Source organism: Anser brachyrhynchus (genome assembly GCF_964034855.1).
Source record: "Anser brachyrhynchus genome assembly, chromosome: 22".
Classification (NCBI taxonomy): domain Eukaryota; kingdom Metazoa; phylum Chordata; class Aves; order Anseriformes; family Anatidae; genus Anser; species Anser brachyrhynchus.
Window position 1 is genome coordinate 5,455,440 of NC_137715.1, and position 18,227 is coordinate 5,473,666.

The following is an 18,227-nucleotide window of genomic DNA, read 5'->3' on the forward strand; positions in this document are numbered from 1 at the left end:
TAAGCTCAACTTCTTCATGTATTCCAAACATAACCAGAAGCTCAAGTTTTAAGAGGCACAGCTTTGTTTGTCAAACCTATTTTTAATTGTTTGCTGGTCCTATTTTCTATCTGTGGTCTAAATGCAGTAAAATCTTTGACTGCAGAGACTTTCAAATAAAGGCAGAATGAAGGAGCAATAGGTTTCCCTGCTGCTCATTGTAATCAACAAGCTGCTCACTCTGTCTCAAGAAACTGCTTAAGCAATTAGATTCAGAGATGCTATCAAGAAAAACACTTCTACTCTCAGTTTCACTGGAAATAAACCAACTGTCTATATTTTGAAGTTTGTCATCTATCCCAGGGGACATGGTAGACGTCTAGACAGAAGCTTCAAAACTAAACTTTTATCTTTAAAAATTAAGGAAATTCAGAAATAAGGGACAAAATGGACATCCAGAGGTTTTTCCTATCTTGCATTGGAAGGTTGTAAATATTCTATTCATCTTCCTGCTATGCCAACAGGAAGCCTCCCTTCTCTTGAGTTTCCTCCGCCTCCTGCTGACCTTAGTTGGAGTTGGTAACAGTACCTGTTTTGTCCAAGTTTAGGGGGGGGGAACTGCCAGAGATGGGAGTGCAGACTAGAAATAAACCAAAAGCTCTATGGGTAATCAGGTCTCATTTTATTCCTGCTTTTAGACAAAAGCCTTGTCCTTCTTTCCTAACACAAAACATTTAGGCGAACCAAACCACAACTAGAATAGGATGGGAAAAGGAAGAAGGAGAAAGCCACAGAACAAAAACATACAAACATTCTGCTGCTGACATTAATTAGAGGAGTCTGGTTTTCTGAGGCATTATATGTGTAGCATCTAGGGGTATTTGTAGGCAGTCAAAATTAAGGACAGAGATGTAAATCCATGTGGTTCGAGTTTGAATGTGTGAAGTGATAGATTCACAAATTGCTTTTTCATTTTCAGATTTTTATTTTTACAGTATTAGCTAATCTAGAGTTCAATCCAAGTCTCAATGTTTTTCTTGTTTAGAATTCTATTTATTAAACAGGAACCCAATCTGCTCATCAGATGGCATGCAAAGAGCACTAGTTGTTAATCAGTAAATACTTAACATGTTTTCATCCATCAGTCATAAATATAAAAGCATTAAAATGAGTTATGTAACATTACTTTTTTTCCTGTTTAGTTTAAATTCATTCCAGTTAACCAAGAAATGAACTTTCCGCATACCACCACAAATCTAGAAAGGTTTCTAGAAAGCAAGTCACTTTAGACAAACATTTAAAATGCATGCAGCGCCAACACAGGCGAGGGAGAGGAACATTCAACAGAAGCATATGTCCTAACATGCTTTATAGGTGGCATTCAGACACACTAGTTCTTCCTAAAGGACAGCAACTGTATAATTCCCAGCAGCACATTGGATTGGGATTACACAAAAACAAAGAGGGGATTTAGAGACTAAGGTTTTTCCTTTGCACAGTTATCAGCTTTAAGGTACACGTTAACTCTGAACTGCTGGATGTTACACTTCCAGGTTACTGTCACGTGATAGAAGTCCTTAGTAAAATCTCTCCAAATCCTAGAATATTAGTGCAAAGATACTGTCCATTATTCAACTGTAGACTTCGCCAAGAGCAGTTATCGATTTCTTCTGTTATGTCTTAATCATCTTCTGGCAGAAGATTCAGACAAGGAAGATCAATGTCATATTTGTCAAGTTGGTGGAGGTTCTACAAATCCGCTGCTGAGGCCATGTGGTTGCGTGGGAAGCCTGCAGTTTGTTTGGCAGGAATGTCTAAAAGAAAGGCTCAAAGCTGAAATAAAGTCAGGTGAGAGAGAGGAGCCCACAAAATATTTGGTTGAACCCACAAACGTTTGGTTGAGATACCTCACCAGATTTACCTCTTAATCTTGTTTAATTCCATTAGTATAGCGGAATCTGTCAAATCTTTAAATTTACTCAAAGGATAAATTTAACTCAAAGCTTGATCACCACGGCAGTATTTTTCTTCAGCACAAGAATTCTCAGTAAATAAACTGTAGATATTCATGCATTTGACAAGGCCACTAGTATGTAGCAAGCAGATCACCAAGACCAAAAACAATTTTCTAGTGCTTGGTTTTGATTAAAACGAGATCTTGATGTCAAGTGCTGAAAGATTTAATGAGCCAATCTACAGCAATTAGTAGTATCAGATGAACATCAAATTTTGTAGGGATCATAAGCTGCACATGCAAGTCTAACAGGTAAGAGAAATGTTTGAAAGACAAATCCATAAAATGAGGTGAAATGTGTGAAGTGCTAGAAGAATTCAGATGGGGAGGGGAGAACAAATACTGGCAGGACAGATTGTAGCATTCAGGAAGGTGACTCCCAGCTAGAAAAGAGCCCGGTTAGTGCTGCTGCATGAGCTTCGATTTCAGCCTGACTTCTGTCAGCACCCTTTTTTTTCCTACAAGTATTATTCTTGTTGTACCAGTTCCATTCTGAGCAGAAATTATCCGTGACATTATAAGCTAAACTTACAGCAACGTAACTGCACATTTTCACAATACAGGCTATATCTTTATTGAGAGATTGAAGGTAATCACAACACAGCTTGGTACCTTCTTCTAAGGTACATTCTACAGGGTTTGTTAAGCACTTGGATGTACTCTGACTTCTGAAGTTTGTAAATGAATAGTATAATTTCCAACTTGCTTCTTGTAAATAAGCACTTAAACACAAAGAAAAAAGCCACCAACAGATAGTAACCGAAGAATTAACCTCCAGAAAGGATATAAGTGGGTCTATGATATATACACACACCCTAACCTGGTGTAGATGGTGTAAAATGCCGATCCTGTACGTGGGAAGATAATAGCTTATGCCAGCTTTGTTTCTTCAGTCTTAAAAGGCAGATGATATATCAGTTGAATCCTGCATACTTGGTTCCCTGCCAGGCCTTGTTCATTTAGATTCCTGGCTTGCACCCAGCTTAGGGAAGTGAGTCACATTTCCCAAACCTTCCCTGAATCCTGTCCTCAGAATAATTGAAGTTTCCCCTCAGAGCTAGCTGACTGAATGCAAGGAAGTGATCGTGTTTGAAGAGAGTTTCTTCGAGAGTCCGGGAGCCAGCAAGAGCTGGTACGTTAAGCAATCAAAAAACTAAGTGGCACAGTATCCCAAGAAGCACATATGACAAGAAATCCACCTTAGCAGGCAGAGGTTTTGCATCTGGTTGTTGAAGAGTACAGGGAGTCCCCCCCTCCCTTTTTTTTTTTTTTCCAAAACATAAGCCATCTATGCACAGAGAGAGGAGGGCTTTTTCCTCTTTAACATTTTTTATTCCACATAATCCTTTAGAAGAAAAGGGAAAGCAGAATCAGTTTATAGAGTAGGAGTATATCCACTCATTTTATGGCACTCAAATGATATTTGTTGTCTTAAAAATAGCAAGGGAAAATGGCAAATAAACTATTCCAGGCACTCCTTGGCTCTATTGCTATTGATAAGACCTTCAACAGAAACTTATGTATGAAGTCAATTACTCCATCTTATTTCAATACCACTTATGATCCTGTTTTATTCCCTAAAAGCTAGAGATTTTATTGTTTAAAAGCAAACAAAATTCAGAGCAGTCATGCCATACAGAATTTAACAGATTATTCAGTTATCACCACTATTACATGTGCTTATAAAAAAATTCCATAGTTTCAAATGATTCAGAATTCCAATGCAAAGACAAAGATCTGTAGAAAATGGCTTTAAAGTAATAATAGGAAGTAGTGTCATTCTGGTTTTATAACAGGCATGATGTAGTTTAAAGCTAAAGGCTTAATTTTTTGTCTTATTGCAGGGGCTAATCTGGGGGCTGTGAAAGCCTTTGAGCTGTGCAAGCAGAACCTGATAATTGATACGGACAATTTTAATGTGAATGCATATTACAGAAATCACCAAAAGTCACGGGTAAGGAACTGCATCACTTCAGATATGAGTCCATAATCCTATTTTGGTATTGCTGCCTTGCAATATTTCAGTGTGTTGTGAAATGTCAACATCAACTGAAACCTGCTAAACTGTGAAAGAGAGATATGCTTACTTATGCAGATTTCAAGAAATGTAGAGAGACTTTATTCATCTTTGGCCTAGGTTTTATAATCCCAGGGCATTTCACAGAACTGCTCAGTATCTGGAAGCTTTGCATAGAGAAAACCTGTAATTAAGTGCGGCAATGGAAAAATTCTTGTTTGTTGTGTAGATATAACATTACAGTAGAGAATCAGATTGAGCGAGAGCAGCCAAGGATTTCATTGTTTGTCCTTCGCAACATTATGTAAGATGAGAAATTTAGTAAACTAAGCGACAGAAGAATTTAACATCTCTGTTACGCTCCCCCCCCCCCCCCAAAAAAAAAAAAAATGCAATTTTAAAGCAAGAAATACAGGAATGAGGGTCAGAAATATTGAAACTGAGAGCCCTGCTAGGTTAATGATAACCAAGAATACCCTGTTTTCTGAGGAATTAATTGTGCCAAAGCATGATGTATTGATTCCATCATAAGATGCTGCTAGCATTGAGGAAAGATTAACATGCTCAGCAACCAAAGCCTGTCTTGGTAAGACTTCAAAACGCTGTTCTTGAATGTTAATGCACAAATTCTGTTACTTCATTGTTATTGACAAGTTTCCATGACCCTAGGGAGCTCAAGTCACAGACAGAACCCCACTATGCAAGCTGTAAGTAAATAAGATCTTATGACACAGCCTTTTAGCTAATTACAATAGAAGTTGCCTTCTCCAGAAGTCTTGCAAATGTCTTGGCTTGCTTCCGAGTGCCTGGTAGGAGTTTCAGTCCCTAGTCTACACAGCTTTTGTGGTACTAGCAGTCAAGGAACAAGGCTCGCATGTGCGCCACACACACAGAGTTCAGTTTTAAAGCTTTCAAGTACTTTGCAGAACTTGAACTGATGGCAGTATCAGAGTCTAGTTTGATAATTCAGCTCATCATGCTTACACATTGCACACAAAGAGAAACTGCCAAGTTCATTGTGTGTGTGTTCCGCCCCCCCCAGCCCCAAGGCATTTTAAAGAAATGGGATGAATTGCAAGGGTAATTGCTGGAGTGTTTACAGTAATCAAGACTATAGATTGTAGTGCTTCCTTGAGATGGTTTATATCATATTATACTGTTGTACTTTTAGGGTATTATTTGTAATGCCCACCTAGTGAAGCTAGCACCAGAAGCTTCTAAAACATATGGTTACATGCCCTTCTCAATGTTTCTACTAATCTAAATAAATAATTTACCATGCCAGTCTTTCCTATCAACTTGGAGAAGATGTATAATCTGGTAGAAGTGTCTTTCTCAAATTATTTGCGGTAAACAGTGTATATTTCCCCATCTGCATGCCTTCAGGCCTTAATAACACATTTAAAAAAAAAGTAAACGACTTCCCAGAATGCCTTGACAGAAGTGTTCATCAGCAAGCTATTGTCTAAATGATTGATTTGACGTTATGCTGTAAAATACATACATCTATATATACGTGTATATAGATGCGAGTGTGAAGCCTTTTACTCATACTAAGACTGTCATACACTTATTGGAAGCCTAAAGGAAATCATCATGGGTTGAGATCTCTAATAGGACCATAGAAATGCAGGAGAAAAGAGTGGAAAAAGAGGCAACGGTTAAAAGAACAGTTTGAAGAGAATTTATAAACATGCTAGAGCACATAATACTATAGCACAAAGATGACTCCAACCCAATCACAGCCTTTCCGAGGTGTACCAGAACAGCTGATCTACGAGAAGAAACACCCACCCCCAGCCCCAAAACAAACAAGTAAACAAAGTAGGTATTTTGATAAAAGTTCTGAGGAGCAGGATCAGTTCAAGGTTAAGAACAATGCTGCTTCTGTTCACAGGCTGGCTGGTCCTTCCCTATTCCTGCTGACACTTCTAAGGATGATAATGGTACTTTTCAGGAACACTATTGAGGCAGCTTACTGCAAGCTTGGATTTACATTCAGCATCCAGCACGTACATTCTGGAAGCACACACACAATTATCCCTTCCCCTCCTCTACCACTCTTGCCCCCAGCCCCCCCCCCAAAAAATGCACTAACATATGCACATCATTTTATTTTATTTTTTTGTCTCTAATCAGTGGAATACAGCCATACTGCCTTGGAATGAGGGCTACTCTTCCATGCCAGCAATATTGTACCGTGTATTTACAGGGGAAATAATTATTAATTTCTATAGTTCTTTTCACCATTGGCAGCTGGTACTTTAATTACAGATGCAAAATGCAAACAAAACACTTGTTTGTCAAGAGCGAAGCAAAATAAGTGTTTTGTCCTGCGGGTTGATTAGATTCACTGTAAAAAAACACATTCAATTAGAACTATAAAATGGAAATTTGGGGAGGCAAAATCAATTACCCTCAGCAGAACGCAGCCAGGATGCTGCATTTTAGTTTATGACAGTACAAGTGCCATGAAATCTTCAATACCTACAGGTGGTCAAAATCTCTAGCTGTATTCACTGAGAATTGACACTTTTTGAGGTCATCCCCGTTTCATGAGCTGTTTTAGGAATGTGTTATGCCATCTAGTTCTGCACCTGGTTCCCCACAATACCAGGACTTTCCTTGGAGACTTTCTGCCTAGGAAGGCAGAAAATTCACTCCCTGTTTTTCATACTAATGATGATTACCTACATTATCTAGATTAAAAAAGAAAGTAGCCACCTACTCCTAGAAACATTTCCCCCACCCCACAGCTCTGGATAGTATACCTGTTGTTTTAATTGCACCATCCTTTTCCCTTTTAATTACTGCTTGGTATTTGCCATTGCTTGTGTCAAGTCAGTACTTCACTGTTGTTTTCTTCCTGGTGAGCTTTACTAATCTTTATGAGTGTTCTCTGGATTCACCCCGTTTTTCCACTACTACTCACCAAAGTACATTCTGAACAAGCTAATGGCTGTCTTAACATTCACGCAGTGCTACATCTTACGTAGTTTTATTCTTGAGACCAGACTAAACGTTGACCTTTTAGTTACCTACATTCAAAACCGTCATTTTTTCCCTTTGTAACAGGATATCCTTTCAGCAAAACTGGCAACCCTGCATTTTTGTAGGCTAGGACTCAAAAATCTAAGCTAACTCCCTTAGTAAGCGCTGAATCCTCACAACAGGCTAGACAGCTGTGAGCACTGCTAGTAAGAATGATTAGCAAATACAACATTAATTGTGAGACTTAATAAATCAATTATATTCAGTAAACCCGAGATACTCAACCCACAGCCCTATTTTTTATTTTATTTTTTTTTAAGGCTGAATGCAGCTTATATGCAGCTTCCTTCTTTCTGAAAACCCCTCAGACATCAATAAGGAACAGCAACATATTAAATAAATTGTTCTGGTCGTCCCCTCCATCCTAACCTCTTTTTTCATAGTCCATTCCCATTACAGTACTGGACATAAAATGCAAAATCATGCAACACATGCAGAGCTGTGACAGAAATATACGTACGCATCCATAACTTAATGTCACTCATACACCCTTAATGGGGTGCCTTCCTTTTGATCGTGCCTTTCCAAACACTTGCTGGAGCATACTAGCTGCCCATCAGGCAGGTCAACCTATGCAGCACTTCTTACATGCATGCTTAGCACAAAACCACAGGACATCTGCTTTTCAGTCCAGTAGCATAAGAGGAGTCACTGGAATGCAGACATAAAAAAACTCTACAGCCTTCCCAGCCACTAGACAGTTTATCACTACTATAACATTGCCAAAACCCACAATAAGTTGAAGTATCTTTGTGTAGTTTAGTCTATTTACCAAGTTCATTAAAATTCACTTCAGCAGAAATACAGATTTGTGTGCACATAGGCACCACGTGAACTAACAGATTCAATTCTCTAGCATGGCCTGGAGGACCTTTACAAAGACTGCTTTGCAGAACTTACAAGACTGAACAACACCTTAGTCACCAAAAACAGGGTAAGAAAAGTATTGAAAACAGCAGCAATTCCAGTTACCTTGTAGCTATGTCTTATCCTCACTGCTTTCTTCTGAGTGTTACAGCACAACTTAACATACTTTTTTTTTGTCCTTAACTCTTCAACCTGCATAGAACCAGAAAAGCTTTTCCACACAGACATTCTTCTCCAAAAACCAGCCAGTAGACTTCTCTTACCTGCTTCCTTACAGGTGTAGACTATAATCACACCTGATCCTCATACCCTCCTCAACATCCTAATGCAAAGGGATTGATTTCCTTGTTGTCTTACACTTATTTAAATGATCTTCAAAGTGTTTTTGGCAGCTTCACAAAAGACACTTGTGCATGCCCTGCTCGTCAGTCATAGCATTAAAAAAGAAATGTTAGAAGAGGACCTAAGTAACCTTTGGGATTGTATGCCTGGAAATGCACCTGGAATGAGAACTGTGATGACTTTTTCAGCAGTGCTAACTTAAATGATTACAACTGTGTCCCCACCGGCTTCGCTGGTTGATGTCAACTAGTCACCAACTCCTTCGAGTAGTTTTACTAGTAATGGGTTAGGGAATCCTAATTAAACTAAGGGTGAAAACAAGGGCTTTGATGAGGCCTTTTTGCAAGCACTCCTTAAGGTAAGGATCTAGACCCACGTGAAGGGTTTTCTTGGCTGTAGGTAAATACTCTGGCGGTCATCTTTAAAGATATTTCATAATTCTACTCATTTTAGGCAGGCAGACCAGAAAACAGAATACATCTGTGGTACTGCTATTTGCTACCAAGTCAGCACTCTGGACGTGTCACATGAAAATGCATTTCCCTTGTCTTGGTGTGCTTGTTATGAATTGCAACGCTGCAGATGAAACCTTCCAGTTAATTGTAACACAATCTTTACGTGAAACTATCCCTTTATTCTGTACCTTTCAAAGCTCTCTGGAATGACATTTTTGATGTTTTTAAATTCACAGAATATCATTTCACTGGAGCAATATGAATGTAGTTGAGCTGGTCTAAAAAAAGGTCACATCAACTGATCCTGTGGCCTCTTGTGGTTTGTCTGAAGTCTTTCATCAGTCGTCTTGAAGCTGTACAAATGAATAGTGATTTTCAGTCCTGACTTTCTGGAGATTGGGAGGGATTTTAATTAGAACCCAGTCTATGGGATGCCGGATTCTTGTGATTCCTTTCTTGTCTTGCCATTTTGAAATGTCCAGTCTCAAATAATACTGACATAGTGATAAGAATAATTCTTGGCCTTTTATTGTTGTTGTTATGGCATGCTTACCCTTACAATTAGTCGGTATTTCTGGCTTAGTTATGGCTGAACATCATTAAAAACAAGACAAGACAAAAGAAGTCAGAAAACCCCAAACCAAAGAACCGAGTAACCTCACAGTTTTCTCCTGACAAATCATCAGTCTGGATGAGAAAACAAAACATAAAAATACTTTCAGATGTAGCGCATAAACTACCTGTCTGTTGTGCATCAGGACTTGGCATTTCCACAAGTTACTTCTCATTTTGAGTATCTGTTGTAAGGAATCATTAAAAAAAAAAAAACTTTCCGTTTGACATTCAGAAAGCTGGATGCAGCTGCACTGTCAGCTGAAGTCGGTGAAGAATTCAGCGCTTCGAAAACTCAGGCAAGAGAGGGGGGATTACTTTCTGCTCATTTTAGGCGTTCCCAGTACAAGGGCAACATCTGAAGCAGCTGGCCACCCTTCTGTTACAGTCTGTGTAGAGAAAAAGGCAAGTTTGAGATCTGGTTCATCTCTCCTTGGGAAAGATGCCTAAAACTGGTCACACGAGCTTCACTCTCCAGCCCTCTGTCTTTTCTCTGGCCTGTAAAGGCGTGACTGGGTTGGATATAAATACCTAGGGTGCAGCTGTGAAGTGGAGCAGACAGACCACAGTCGAAGTGGTTCATGCTGATTACTGGATGAGTGAGTCAAAGAGAGTCATTTAACATCACTGGCAAACCCATAGGCGGAATTTTCGATTTCTGAAAACGTGGCTTCAGGTGCGAGATACCGAATCTTGTAACAGGCGGGACAACGAGGTGCAGAACGTGGGCCTGGCCCCGTGGCACGGTGCAGCAGCAGGACAGAATTACAACCGGAATGATTCTGGTTTCTGAGCAACCTCAATTATCTGTTAATGGCCCAACATTACATGGTCAAATGTGCTCTAAGTTAGTCTAACTCCCTCTCCTATAATAGAAGCCAAGCTCATCTGATGTGGGACATTTACTGCAAGCAGGATAAATAGCCCAAAATGCTGAAAACTTTTATTTACCGTCGTTTTCCTAAAACCTTCAGGAACTGAAGGGACAGCTTTACTGTCGAATGATCCAATGCTGCAGCAGTCAGAGGTTACAGATGGCCTTGTTAAAAGCGCTCATAAAGAACTCTATCAGCGACAGCCAAACATGAAAGAGAAACCACTTTCAGACAAACACTTCAGAGAGAATACCGAATTAAAACAAGAGGCCCACGGGAGTAGTTCAGTGAAGCTTCTCACTACTATTCATTGGTTAGTCACTCAAATATTTTGATACAGCATCACGTATATTCATTTCTGAAGTGTGTGTGCTTTCCGATAGTTGAGTCAGCCTGCTCGAAGTTAAATAGATCAGAGCCGGAAAACTGGAGGAGCAGTCCCCCAGAGGTGGCTCAGAGATAGCACGTTACGTCAGTGATGGACAATTAATAAATGTTTGATGCTATTTTCTCAAACGCTTGCCATCAATGCTTTTCTGCTGTAGGGCTGCTTGCATCGTTTAACCTTCCCTCCCATGCAGGTCTGCACTAAAACGATGTGGATGGGGAACAGCAAGTGGAACAACGCGTGAGCCTCTGGCTATGTGAGACCCTTGGGCTTTGAAAAAAATATCCTGCTCCCTCCCCAGTGTCACTCAGGTTCAAAGGGACAGGGTTTATAGGTTTTCCCATACTCTAGGTGTCATGAAGAGACCGACGAGCTTTAGCTGAAGTGACCACACAGAGCTGCATCAGCGAGAGGCCATGTTACCGCATCTCTTCTCTTTTAAAGTCTTCATTCGGATTGGACTTGGAAATGAAAAATACCAAATCCAGATGCTGAACTCTCTGCCCCATGTATCTCAGAAGAACGTATTACTCCTAGGCTTGAGTTCAATCATAGTTCTGAAACCTGGAGTGTTATTAGCACAAAATTCTAATTAAATCCATATAAAACTCTTTAAACGGATTTAATCATTCTTTAAACTTAAAAAAGATAATAATCATAAAACCAAGGTACAACCGTAGACTTTCTTAATGCTATCAATAGTGCTGAAATAATAATAAAAAATGATAATAATAAATAGTCTTAGGACTAGCTGCATAAATAAAATAAGTCTTGAAAAATAGAGTATAATATAGATAAATTGAATAAAATTTCAGACAGCCATGTCTAGTTACAATCATTTTGATACTGACGATAACCCAGAGTTGTACTGTATTTTAAGGATTAAAGCTCAGCAGACGAGGTGGCCGAGTGGTTAAGGCGATGGACTGCTAATCCATTGTGCTCTGCACGCGTGGGTTCGAATCCCATCCTCGTCGGCAACCAAAAAAACCTTTCCTGAAGTAAGGTTGGAGCCATGCTATTTTCAGTGGTGCCCAGTGCCAGGGCAAGAGGCAGTGAGCACAGACTGAAATGCAGAGGTTCTGTTAAACATCAGGAAACGCTTTCTTTACTGTCTGGGTGGCCCATTAGTGCTGTGGTGTCTCCTTCCTTGGAGATCTTCAAAAACCAGCCTGCTCTAGGCTAGTTCCTGCATGAGCAGTGGGGTTGGACCAGATGATTTCCAGAGGTCCCTTGCAGCCCTAACTATTAAGCGATTCTGTAATTTTCTTACTTCTCCTGCTTTTAGGCATTTCCATGCTTTCATTTTTTTAAAAAAAACATTCTCCTTGCTGTCTCTAGCGTTATTAAATTGCATGTCTAATCAGTGTCAAAACAGAAAAGGTTTATTAATCTTGGTTGCCTTTCTCCTAGTGCTCAAGGCGGCCTAGAGCGGGGGAAAATGAAAGTAAGCTGTGGAGCTTAAAACACTTCTACAAAATTCTTGTTTAATTGTTCTCATTAAATATGCAAGATCTCATGTATTGGCAAGAGGGACTCAGTTATAAGAGACACGTTAAACATCAAAAAGTGGGAGGAAAAAATTCAGGAAATACAACTTCAGAAAATTAGGAAAATTTACATGCTATCAAGTGTACAGTAGATATATTTAACTGAAGCTCCCAACAAAATGTGAGAAAGAAAAAACCCCATAGTGTACAAGGTCTAGGCAGTGGGCTTTAGTCCTTCGGTTCTCTAAGAGCTGGTTGCTGTAAAAGTCTGATTTGTTACACCCATGGTGTGTTAGCACTCTTTCTCCTAATTTGATTCAATAAGATTTTAAATTGTGTTTATGAGCAATTTATGAACTTTTATGAGCTTTCTGGAAACATCCAAAAAGACGGTTGGCATTTTACTGGTTAAAGACTCCATTCATTTCATAAAGCCTTTGTTTTCATTTAGTTTTAGCATAGTCACTGCATTCTCTTCCCTTTGAGCCGATCAGGAAATTCGACATACCCATCCAGTCTGAACAGGGAAATGCTAACAGGGAGACACTGACAGATGTAAAACAGGGCAACGAACCGGATTATTTGCTAAGATGTAATCACAAACTCTAAGAAAAGGCTTTGCTTTTACTTGCAAAATAATCTGGGATTTTATGGGTTAGAAAAACGAGCGCTTAGTCATGCAGCTGGTCCCTGTGATGTCAAAGAGTACATCTACATCAAATATTGAGGAGGAGCCTGAAGCTGTTTTCCAGACTCAGATCACTGTCTGAACAAACAGCAAATGAAGCCAAGTCCTCTGAGAAAGCTTTCTGCATTTATTTCTGGTGTTTCAGGGTTCAAGATCTAGAACCATATTATAACACCGGATTTTGGGTGGCCAGCCCTGCTGAGCTTAGGATATCAGAACAGAAACTGAAGGAAGTTTGGACTCTACTGACCAGCTGAAAAAAATAAAATAAACTCCCAAGTTAAATTTTTCTTATATTAGTGGACTAAGATAAGGGTTTCTGTCCACTCTGGACAGAAATTTTAAAGAGGTGCTAGCGCTAATGATTAAAAAAAAAACCATCTTCAGCAGTCTGAAGCAGTTTTGTTCTTCAACAGAGACAAGAACTGTTTTCTAAAGTGTATCCCCTTCTCCCACCCCTTCAAACTCCATATCGTCTTGGCAGCTGTTTCCTAAATACAACCATTAGTCAAAATAAATAATGAAATTCCTCTTCAGTCCTACGGTACTGCTGAGTTTATAGCAAGCTCTACCCTGGGGTATCTTCTGTGAAGGTTTTTTTTAATGAATTAATGAGAAGGAAAGAACAATTTTAAAAGCTAGTTGAGATACTTATTTGAACTTATTTGCTTGTTGATATTTATTTACTATCACCTGGTAAGTTAGGAAATCATTCCATTCACACAGCTGAGAGTAATTCAGTTTACATTTATACTTTGCCTTGTAATTGTAAAAGTACTGCCTCCGAAGTGTCTGGCTACAACCTTGTCTTTGACCTCTAAGATATACTAGCCATTAAAATATATTTTATCCAGTTTCCATTACAAAGATATTTTGCTTTGTTTAAACTCTGATTGTGTAATGGGCATTTAAACAAAGTACATTTCATATTTAGATAAGTTGTGTAGACAATGATTGTGGGCTAAGAAGAGATTAACTCCCCATTTCTGATGTAAATGCTTGTTGAATCCCGTTACAGAACAGGGACTCTTGTCCCCCAGCCAATAGGAAGGACTTGTTTTTCTCTCAAAGGTAGAAATAAAATGGAAATAAAAGGGTAAGGAAGCTTTCTCTGGCAAATCATTTATTAACCTTGGCATGTTAATATTCTCCAGAGACGTGAAATTGCCTTCTTTGGCCAAGCCAGCCACTTAACCCTCACCTTCTAAGTTCTATTACAATGTCATTGTCTGGGATTACTGAATAGAAAAACGAGAATGCATATTTTAAATGCATGTTTTACCAGTGAATGACAGGTATTTGTCGTCTTGCAGATCAGTTTACTGAGGAGATGCTGACGAGGAATGAAATCATAATGCTGCTGCTGCTGCTGCAGAAAGGCTTCTCTGAACCCCAATGCTTCAGTTGCAGGAAAAATACCACATATAAACAGGATTTTAAAGACTTGTAATGCCCGAGAACAATGCTAAATGCCAAATGAGTTATTTCATCCTAGAGGAAGACTGCAGATCTCTGTGTTTATAACACAGCTAATATTCTCATAGCAAACCTCTTGCAGTTGGAGCGAGCTGAGTTTCTTTGTCGGACTTGCTTCCACTGCCGTGGTTTTTTGCCAAGGAGGGAATCTTTCACTTCTGTCAGCTGGGGCTACAGTGACACCTAGTAACTGCTTGGCTAATTACAGCTCAGGTTTTCTGCGACCTGCTGCTTTTGCCAGCCTCTATCTGGCCTGTTGGCTCCAGCGGTGAGAAATTCCTCATCCCCAGCAGGGATTTTGCACTACCAGCACCTCGCCGGAGCCAGTGCTCAGAGCTGCATGGTCTAAACCACTGAGAAGGGGCAATTTCTTGCTTATGCCGACACACTCCTTGCAATATGAAATCATGCTTAGAATCATCCATTTTAATTAACTAGTGATATAGTATCACTTCTAAAGAGACCTTCTTGCATGCCTTCTACAGTTTGCACCATCCTCCATATGGCTAGCATGCCAGCGGTTCGTGCCCCAGTAGAAACACATCTGCTAGTTAACCAGGATAGATTTACTTCTTATATAATATGTGAGAGTTAAATAATAATTCAAATACTGTAGGTTTGACAATCCCATCAAAAGAGAAAACTGCATTTTCAGCTGTACTTTCAATAAATTGGAATAAATAAATTACCAAGGTAATTAAGAAAGCAGGACTTTGCAGTTTTTGCATGATTTAAAACCAGTGACTTGAACACGTCTTCCACCTATTAAAACTTCACAACAGTACTATAAAGAATACAAAAAAAAAATCTCATTTTGGGAAAAAAAGATGCTGAAGCAGTGAGCTCAAATGATTTCCACAGCATTTAGAAGATGTTTATGTGCAAGGAGGGATCATACTTTCTGCCTTACCATACTTTCCCATGGTAACTGAAACTGTATAAATCTGAAGGCTGCATCAAATGATAGATTTATTTTGAACGTTGGAGAAACTTTCTCTTCAGATGGGCAGCAAAACTGAGTTCAGAAAGTGCCGCACTGGTGTTTTGACAGCAGGAGAGCAGGCTAGTAGTGCAGATAATAGGCAATCAAAATAATTATTCAGTGATTGTTCTCTACTTCCAAATTTAAAAGAACGCAAAGACATTTTGCCTTGTTCTATTCAGTTAATGTTTTTTCTTGATGAAGAAAGGTATCGTGAAACACCCTTTTTTTCATTTGCAGATTCTGAGAAAATCGGATTAGAAAATCTCATGACTTTGGAAGGCCACCAAGAAGCCTTTGTACCCTTGTCCCTCTCTTTTATACCCCTTATATTCTGTCCTACTTTAATTAAAGCCAAAACAAGAGTGTCTATGTCACACAGTCCTTTTTGTAGTCCATCTGATGTCTTTAAAAGTCCAAACACTGCCTGCTAATTGCTCTAAAAGACCACAGGTCAAGGTAACTAGTAGTGATGTCAACATAGCATTTCTGCTGATTATGTCCTAAAACTGCTTCACCTAATTGGAAACAGTTGGCTGGCAAGTTGTGTTTTTAACTGACCTCCTTTAACCTTTAAAATCACAAGTGATGGAGATGCCTGTGGTTCCTTTACTGTGTGTTGTGAGTCACATATGAGACTGACATTCGGTGCTTCTGAGCTTTCTTCTGATTAGAGCTCGAGCTTATAAAGTGATGTGATCCTATCCACAGCTTACAGCCAAAAGGTCCAAAGCATTCTTTTATTATCTGTTGATTTAAGGCATGTAACAACAAACCATCAAGTGCATCGCCTTCAGCTGGAATAAAGCTTTCAGTAAAGTTCTAATATTTAATAGTCTCTAGCAAATAGCACAGCCTGAACAAAGAGGGTCCTTCCTTCTTTTAGAAGGGAGAATGAAAAAAACAGTTACTCAGACCTTGACTTGAATTAGAGTATAATGGTGACACGCAAAAATACCGTGTTGAATCCACCTGAAGCAACTAGTAAATACTGCTGTTGTTTGGAAGTGAAGGTAAGGAGGAGACTGAAGGCTTCACTGTACAGTACAGCAAGGAGCCTGGAGTATTTATGGAGGATGTAGCTCAGCAAAATATTGGACTGATTGGCACAAGTTTGCTGTAGAAATTCTTTCAAGCTATACACAGATTTGTGCAGGAACCTTCTGAATTCTTGTATGGTTAACACGTTTCCTAACTTCTCAGTTCCATGTAAACTTGAAATACATTACTGAATAAATGATAATTCTTTTTATTGTGTGTGATGAGAGGGTATAATTTTGCAAGTTTGAAGGCGCTTAATATCCCCTGTGCTGGTTATTGTCGGTCACTGGAAACCTGATCCAGATGCATGGCTGTGCTCACCCGTCTCCAAGTTGGTCCTTATAAACTACCTATAACTGCATGAAACCGGGGGGGGAATTATTAAACACGAACTATGCGTTATACTGTGACCAATAACCACCTGCAGCGAGGAGTACCCAGCAGATTTGTTATTATCCAGAAATAAAATTCCTTACTAAGCAGACGCTGTATTCACAGAAGGTTGCATTCCTTTATCCAGCAAAGATTAATAACCTCTGAGTCAGACTTAGGGCTGGATTCTGGGAATGAGGAAACAAAGATCTTGTGGTCGCTTGTTTTGCACAAACTGGTTCTTTTCAGAGTAGCGGTTTTTACCATGGGGTGAAATGAAAACCGCTGCCAGCTGTGGTTTGCTTCAAAAGGGCAGCGTCCGCTGGCCACAGCCCCTGCGCGTTGCACGAATGCTGCAGCTCCAGGGATCCCCGGTCCTCAATACACTGCGGCCGCTGAATGCTTGCTTTTTCCTGATCGTTTAACGCTGATTTGTGACCTTTGCAAACGCAGCTGTGTCAGAGCTGCCTGGGGAAGAGCAGCTCAGCCCAGCAAACTCCGCACCCTGGCTGCGCGCTGCTCGCCATAGCCTGCAGGCAGAACAGAGCCAGGACGGGCCGACCGCTTCTGCCCAGGGCGCACAGTAAGGCTCCCGAGCACATTTGGGCACTTCCCCTCCCGCATGCTCTGGATCCTGGCCTGAAAGCATTCAGTGCAGGCGGGGAGCAAGTCCCAAGTTTGGTCCTGCTTCTATTGACCAGTGCAGGCAAACCGGAGGGAACGGGCCTCTCAGGGCCGGATTCTGCTCACTGAATATTAGACACGGTGCGGTGTGACTGCTGCGGCTCAGCTCCCTGCCCCAGCAGGGGCATTTTGTTAATCAGTTAAGAGAAAAGGGCACGTTAAGCCCATTCCTCTGCCTCAGTTTACGACAGGAGCCTCAAGCAGCCTGGGCGTCTCCGTTGACCAGACGCAGCCCACTGTGGGGCCTGGATGTGCCGCAGTTCTTGGACGTGATGTGAAATGCTTCTGACCATCAAGCTGAAGTTCTTCTCCAAAAACTTTGCCCCTCGTGTGCAGAGCAGGGGCTGGCGAGAAGCACAGGGCTGCTGACTAATTTTAGCCGGCCCTCGTTGCCAGCCCGGGAGGTGTTGCCTTCCTACTGCTACGTAAGGAGTCAGTAGGGAAATTAAAGGGGATTAAGATAACAAGGCTCTTTCGTATCCTTTTCCAGATGAGCCCAGCCTGAACCAGACATCATGGAATTTTGTAACGACTCCCTTAAAATGGGTTTGCTCAATTCAAGCTGGGAAAAGCTGACAGAAGGCGGAGATCGTTCGCCTCCATGAGAAAGGGCCTTCGGTCACTCCAGACAGCTACGTCCCCCAAAGGCTCCATTTCTTTTAAATTAAAAAATAAAGCACATTGTGAGCTTCACGGTCTAAAGTCAGCAGTGCAAGTTTTACAGGGCTCCCTTTGAAGACAAACTGCCTACCTGGATTCGGGACCGGATCACCCTGAGACCAGAGCGAGGGTGACTCGAGCGTCCTCTCACTGCGCTGCCGCGTCGCGCGCAATTATTTCCACTGCTGTTTGCAATTAACGAGAGCGGCCCCCTCCAACCTTCCTGCCAGCTCC

The 18,227-nt window shown here is 40.5% G+C and overlaps 1 protein-coding gene and 1 long non-coding RNA gene across 2 annotated transcripts in view; both read left to right on the top strand.

Moving 5' to 3' along the window:
• MARCHF10 (membrane associated ring-CH-type finger 10) overlaps positions 1-16,400 on the top strand; it is a gene marked incomplete at its 5' end in the record, with an annotated part of 35,401 nt that extends 19,001 nt beyond the window's left edge. Inside the window, 5 exons of the mRNA XM_080564769.1 lie at positions 3,838-3,947; positions 7,918-7,995; positions 12,014-12,047; positions 14,092-14,157; positions 15,477-16,400. Coding sequence (XP_080420895.1) covers positions 3,838-3,947; positions 7,918-7,995; positions 12,014-12,047; positions 14,092-14,157; positions 15,477-15,670 — 482 coding nt within the window. The 3' untranslated portion in view covers positions 15,671-16,400. The remainder of the gene's footprint in view (positions 1-3,837; positions 3,948-7,917; positions 7,996-12,013; positions 12,048-14,091; positions 14,158-15,476) is intronic.
• On the top strand, positions 8,196-12,006 carry LOC308181522. The gene is made up of 3 exons (XR_013941491.1): positions 8,196-8,628; positions 8,962-10,856; positions 10,952-12,006. It is a non-coding gene; the product is annotated as an uncharacterized lncRNA (long non-coding RNA).
• Positions 16,401-18,227: the final 1,827 nt, after the last annotated feature.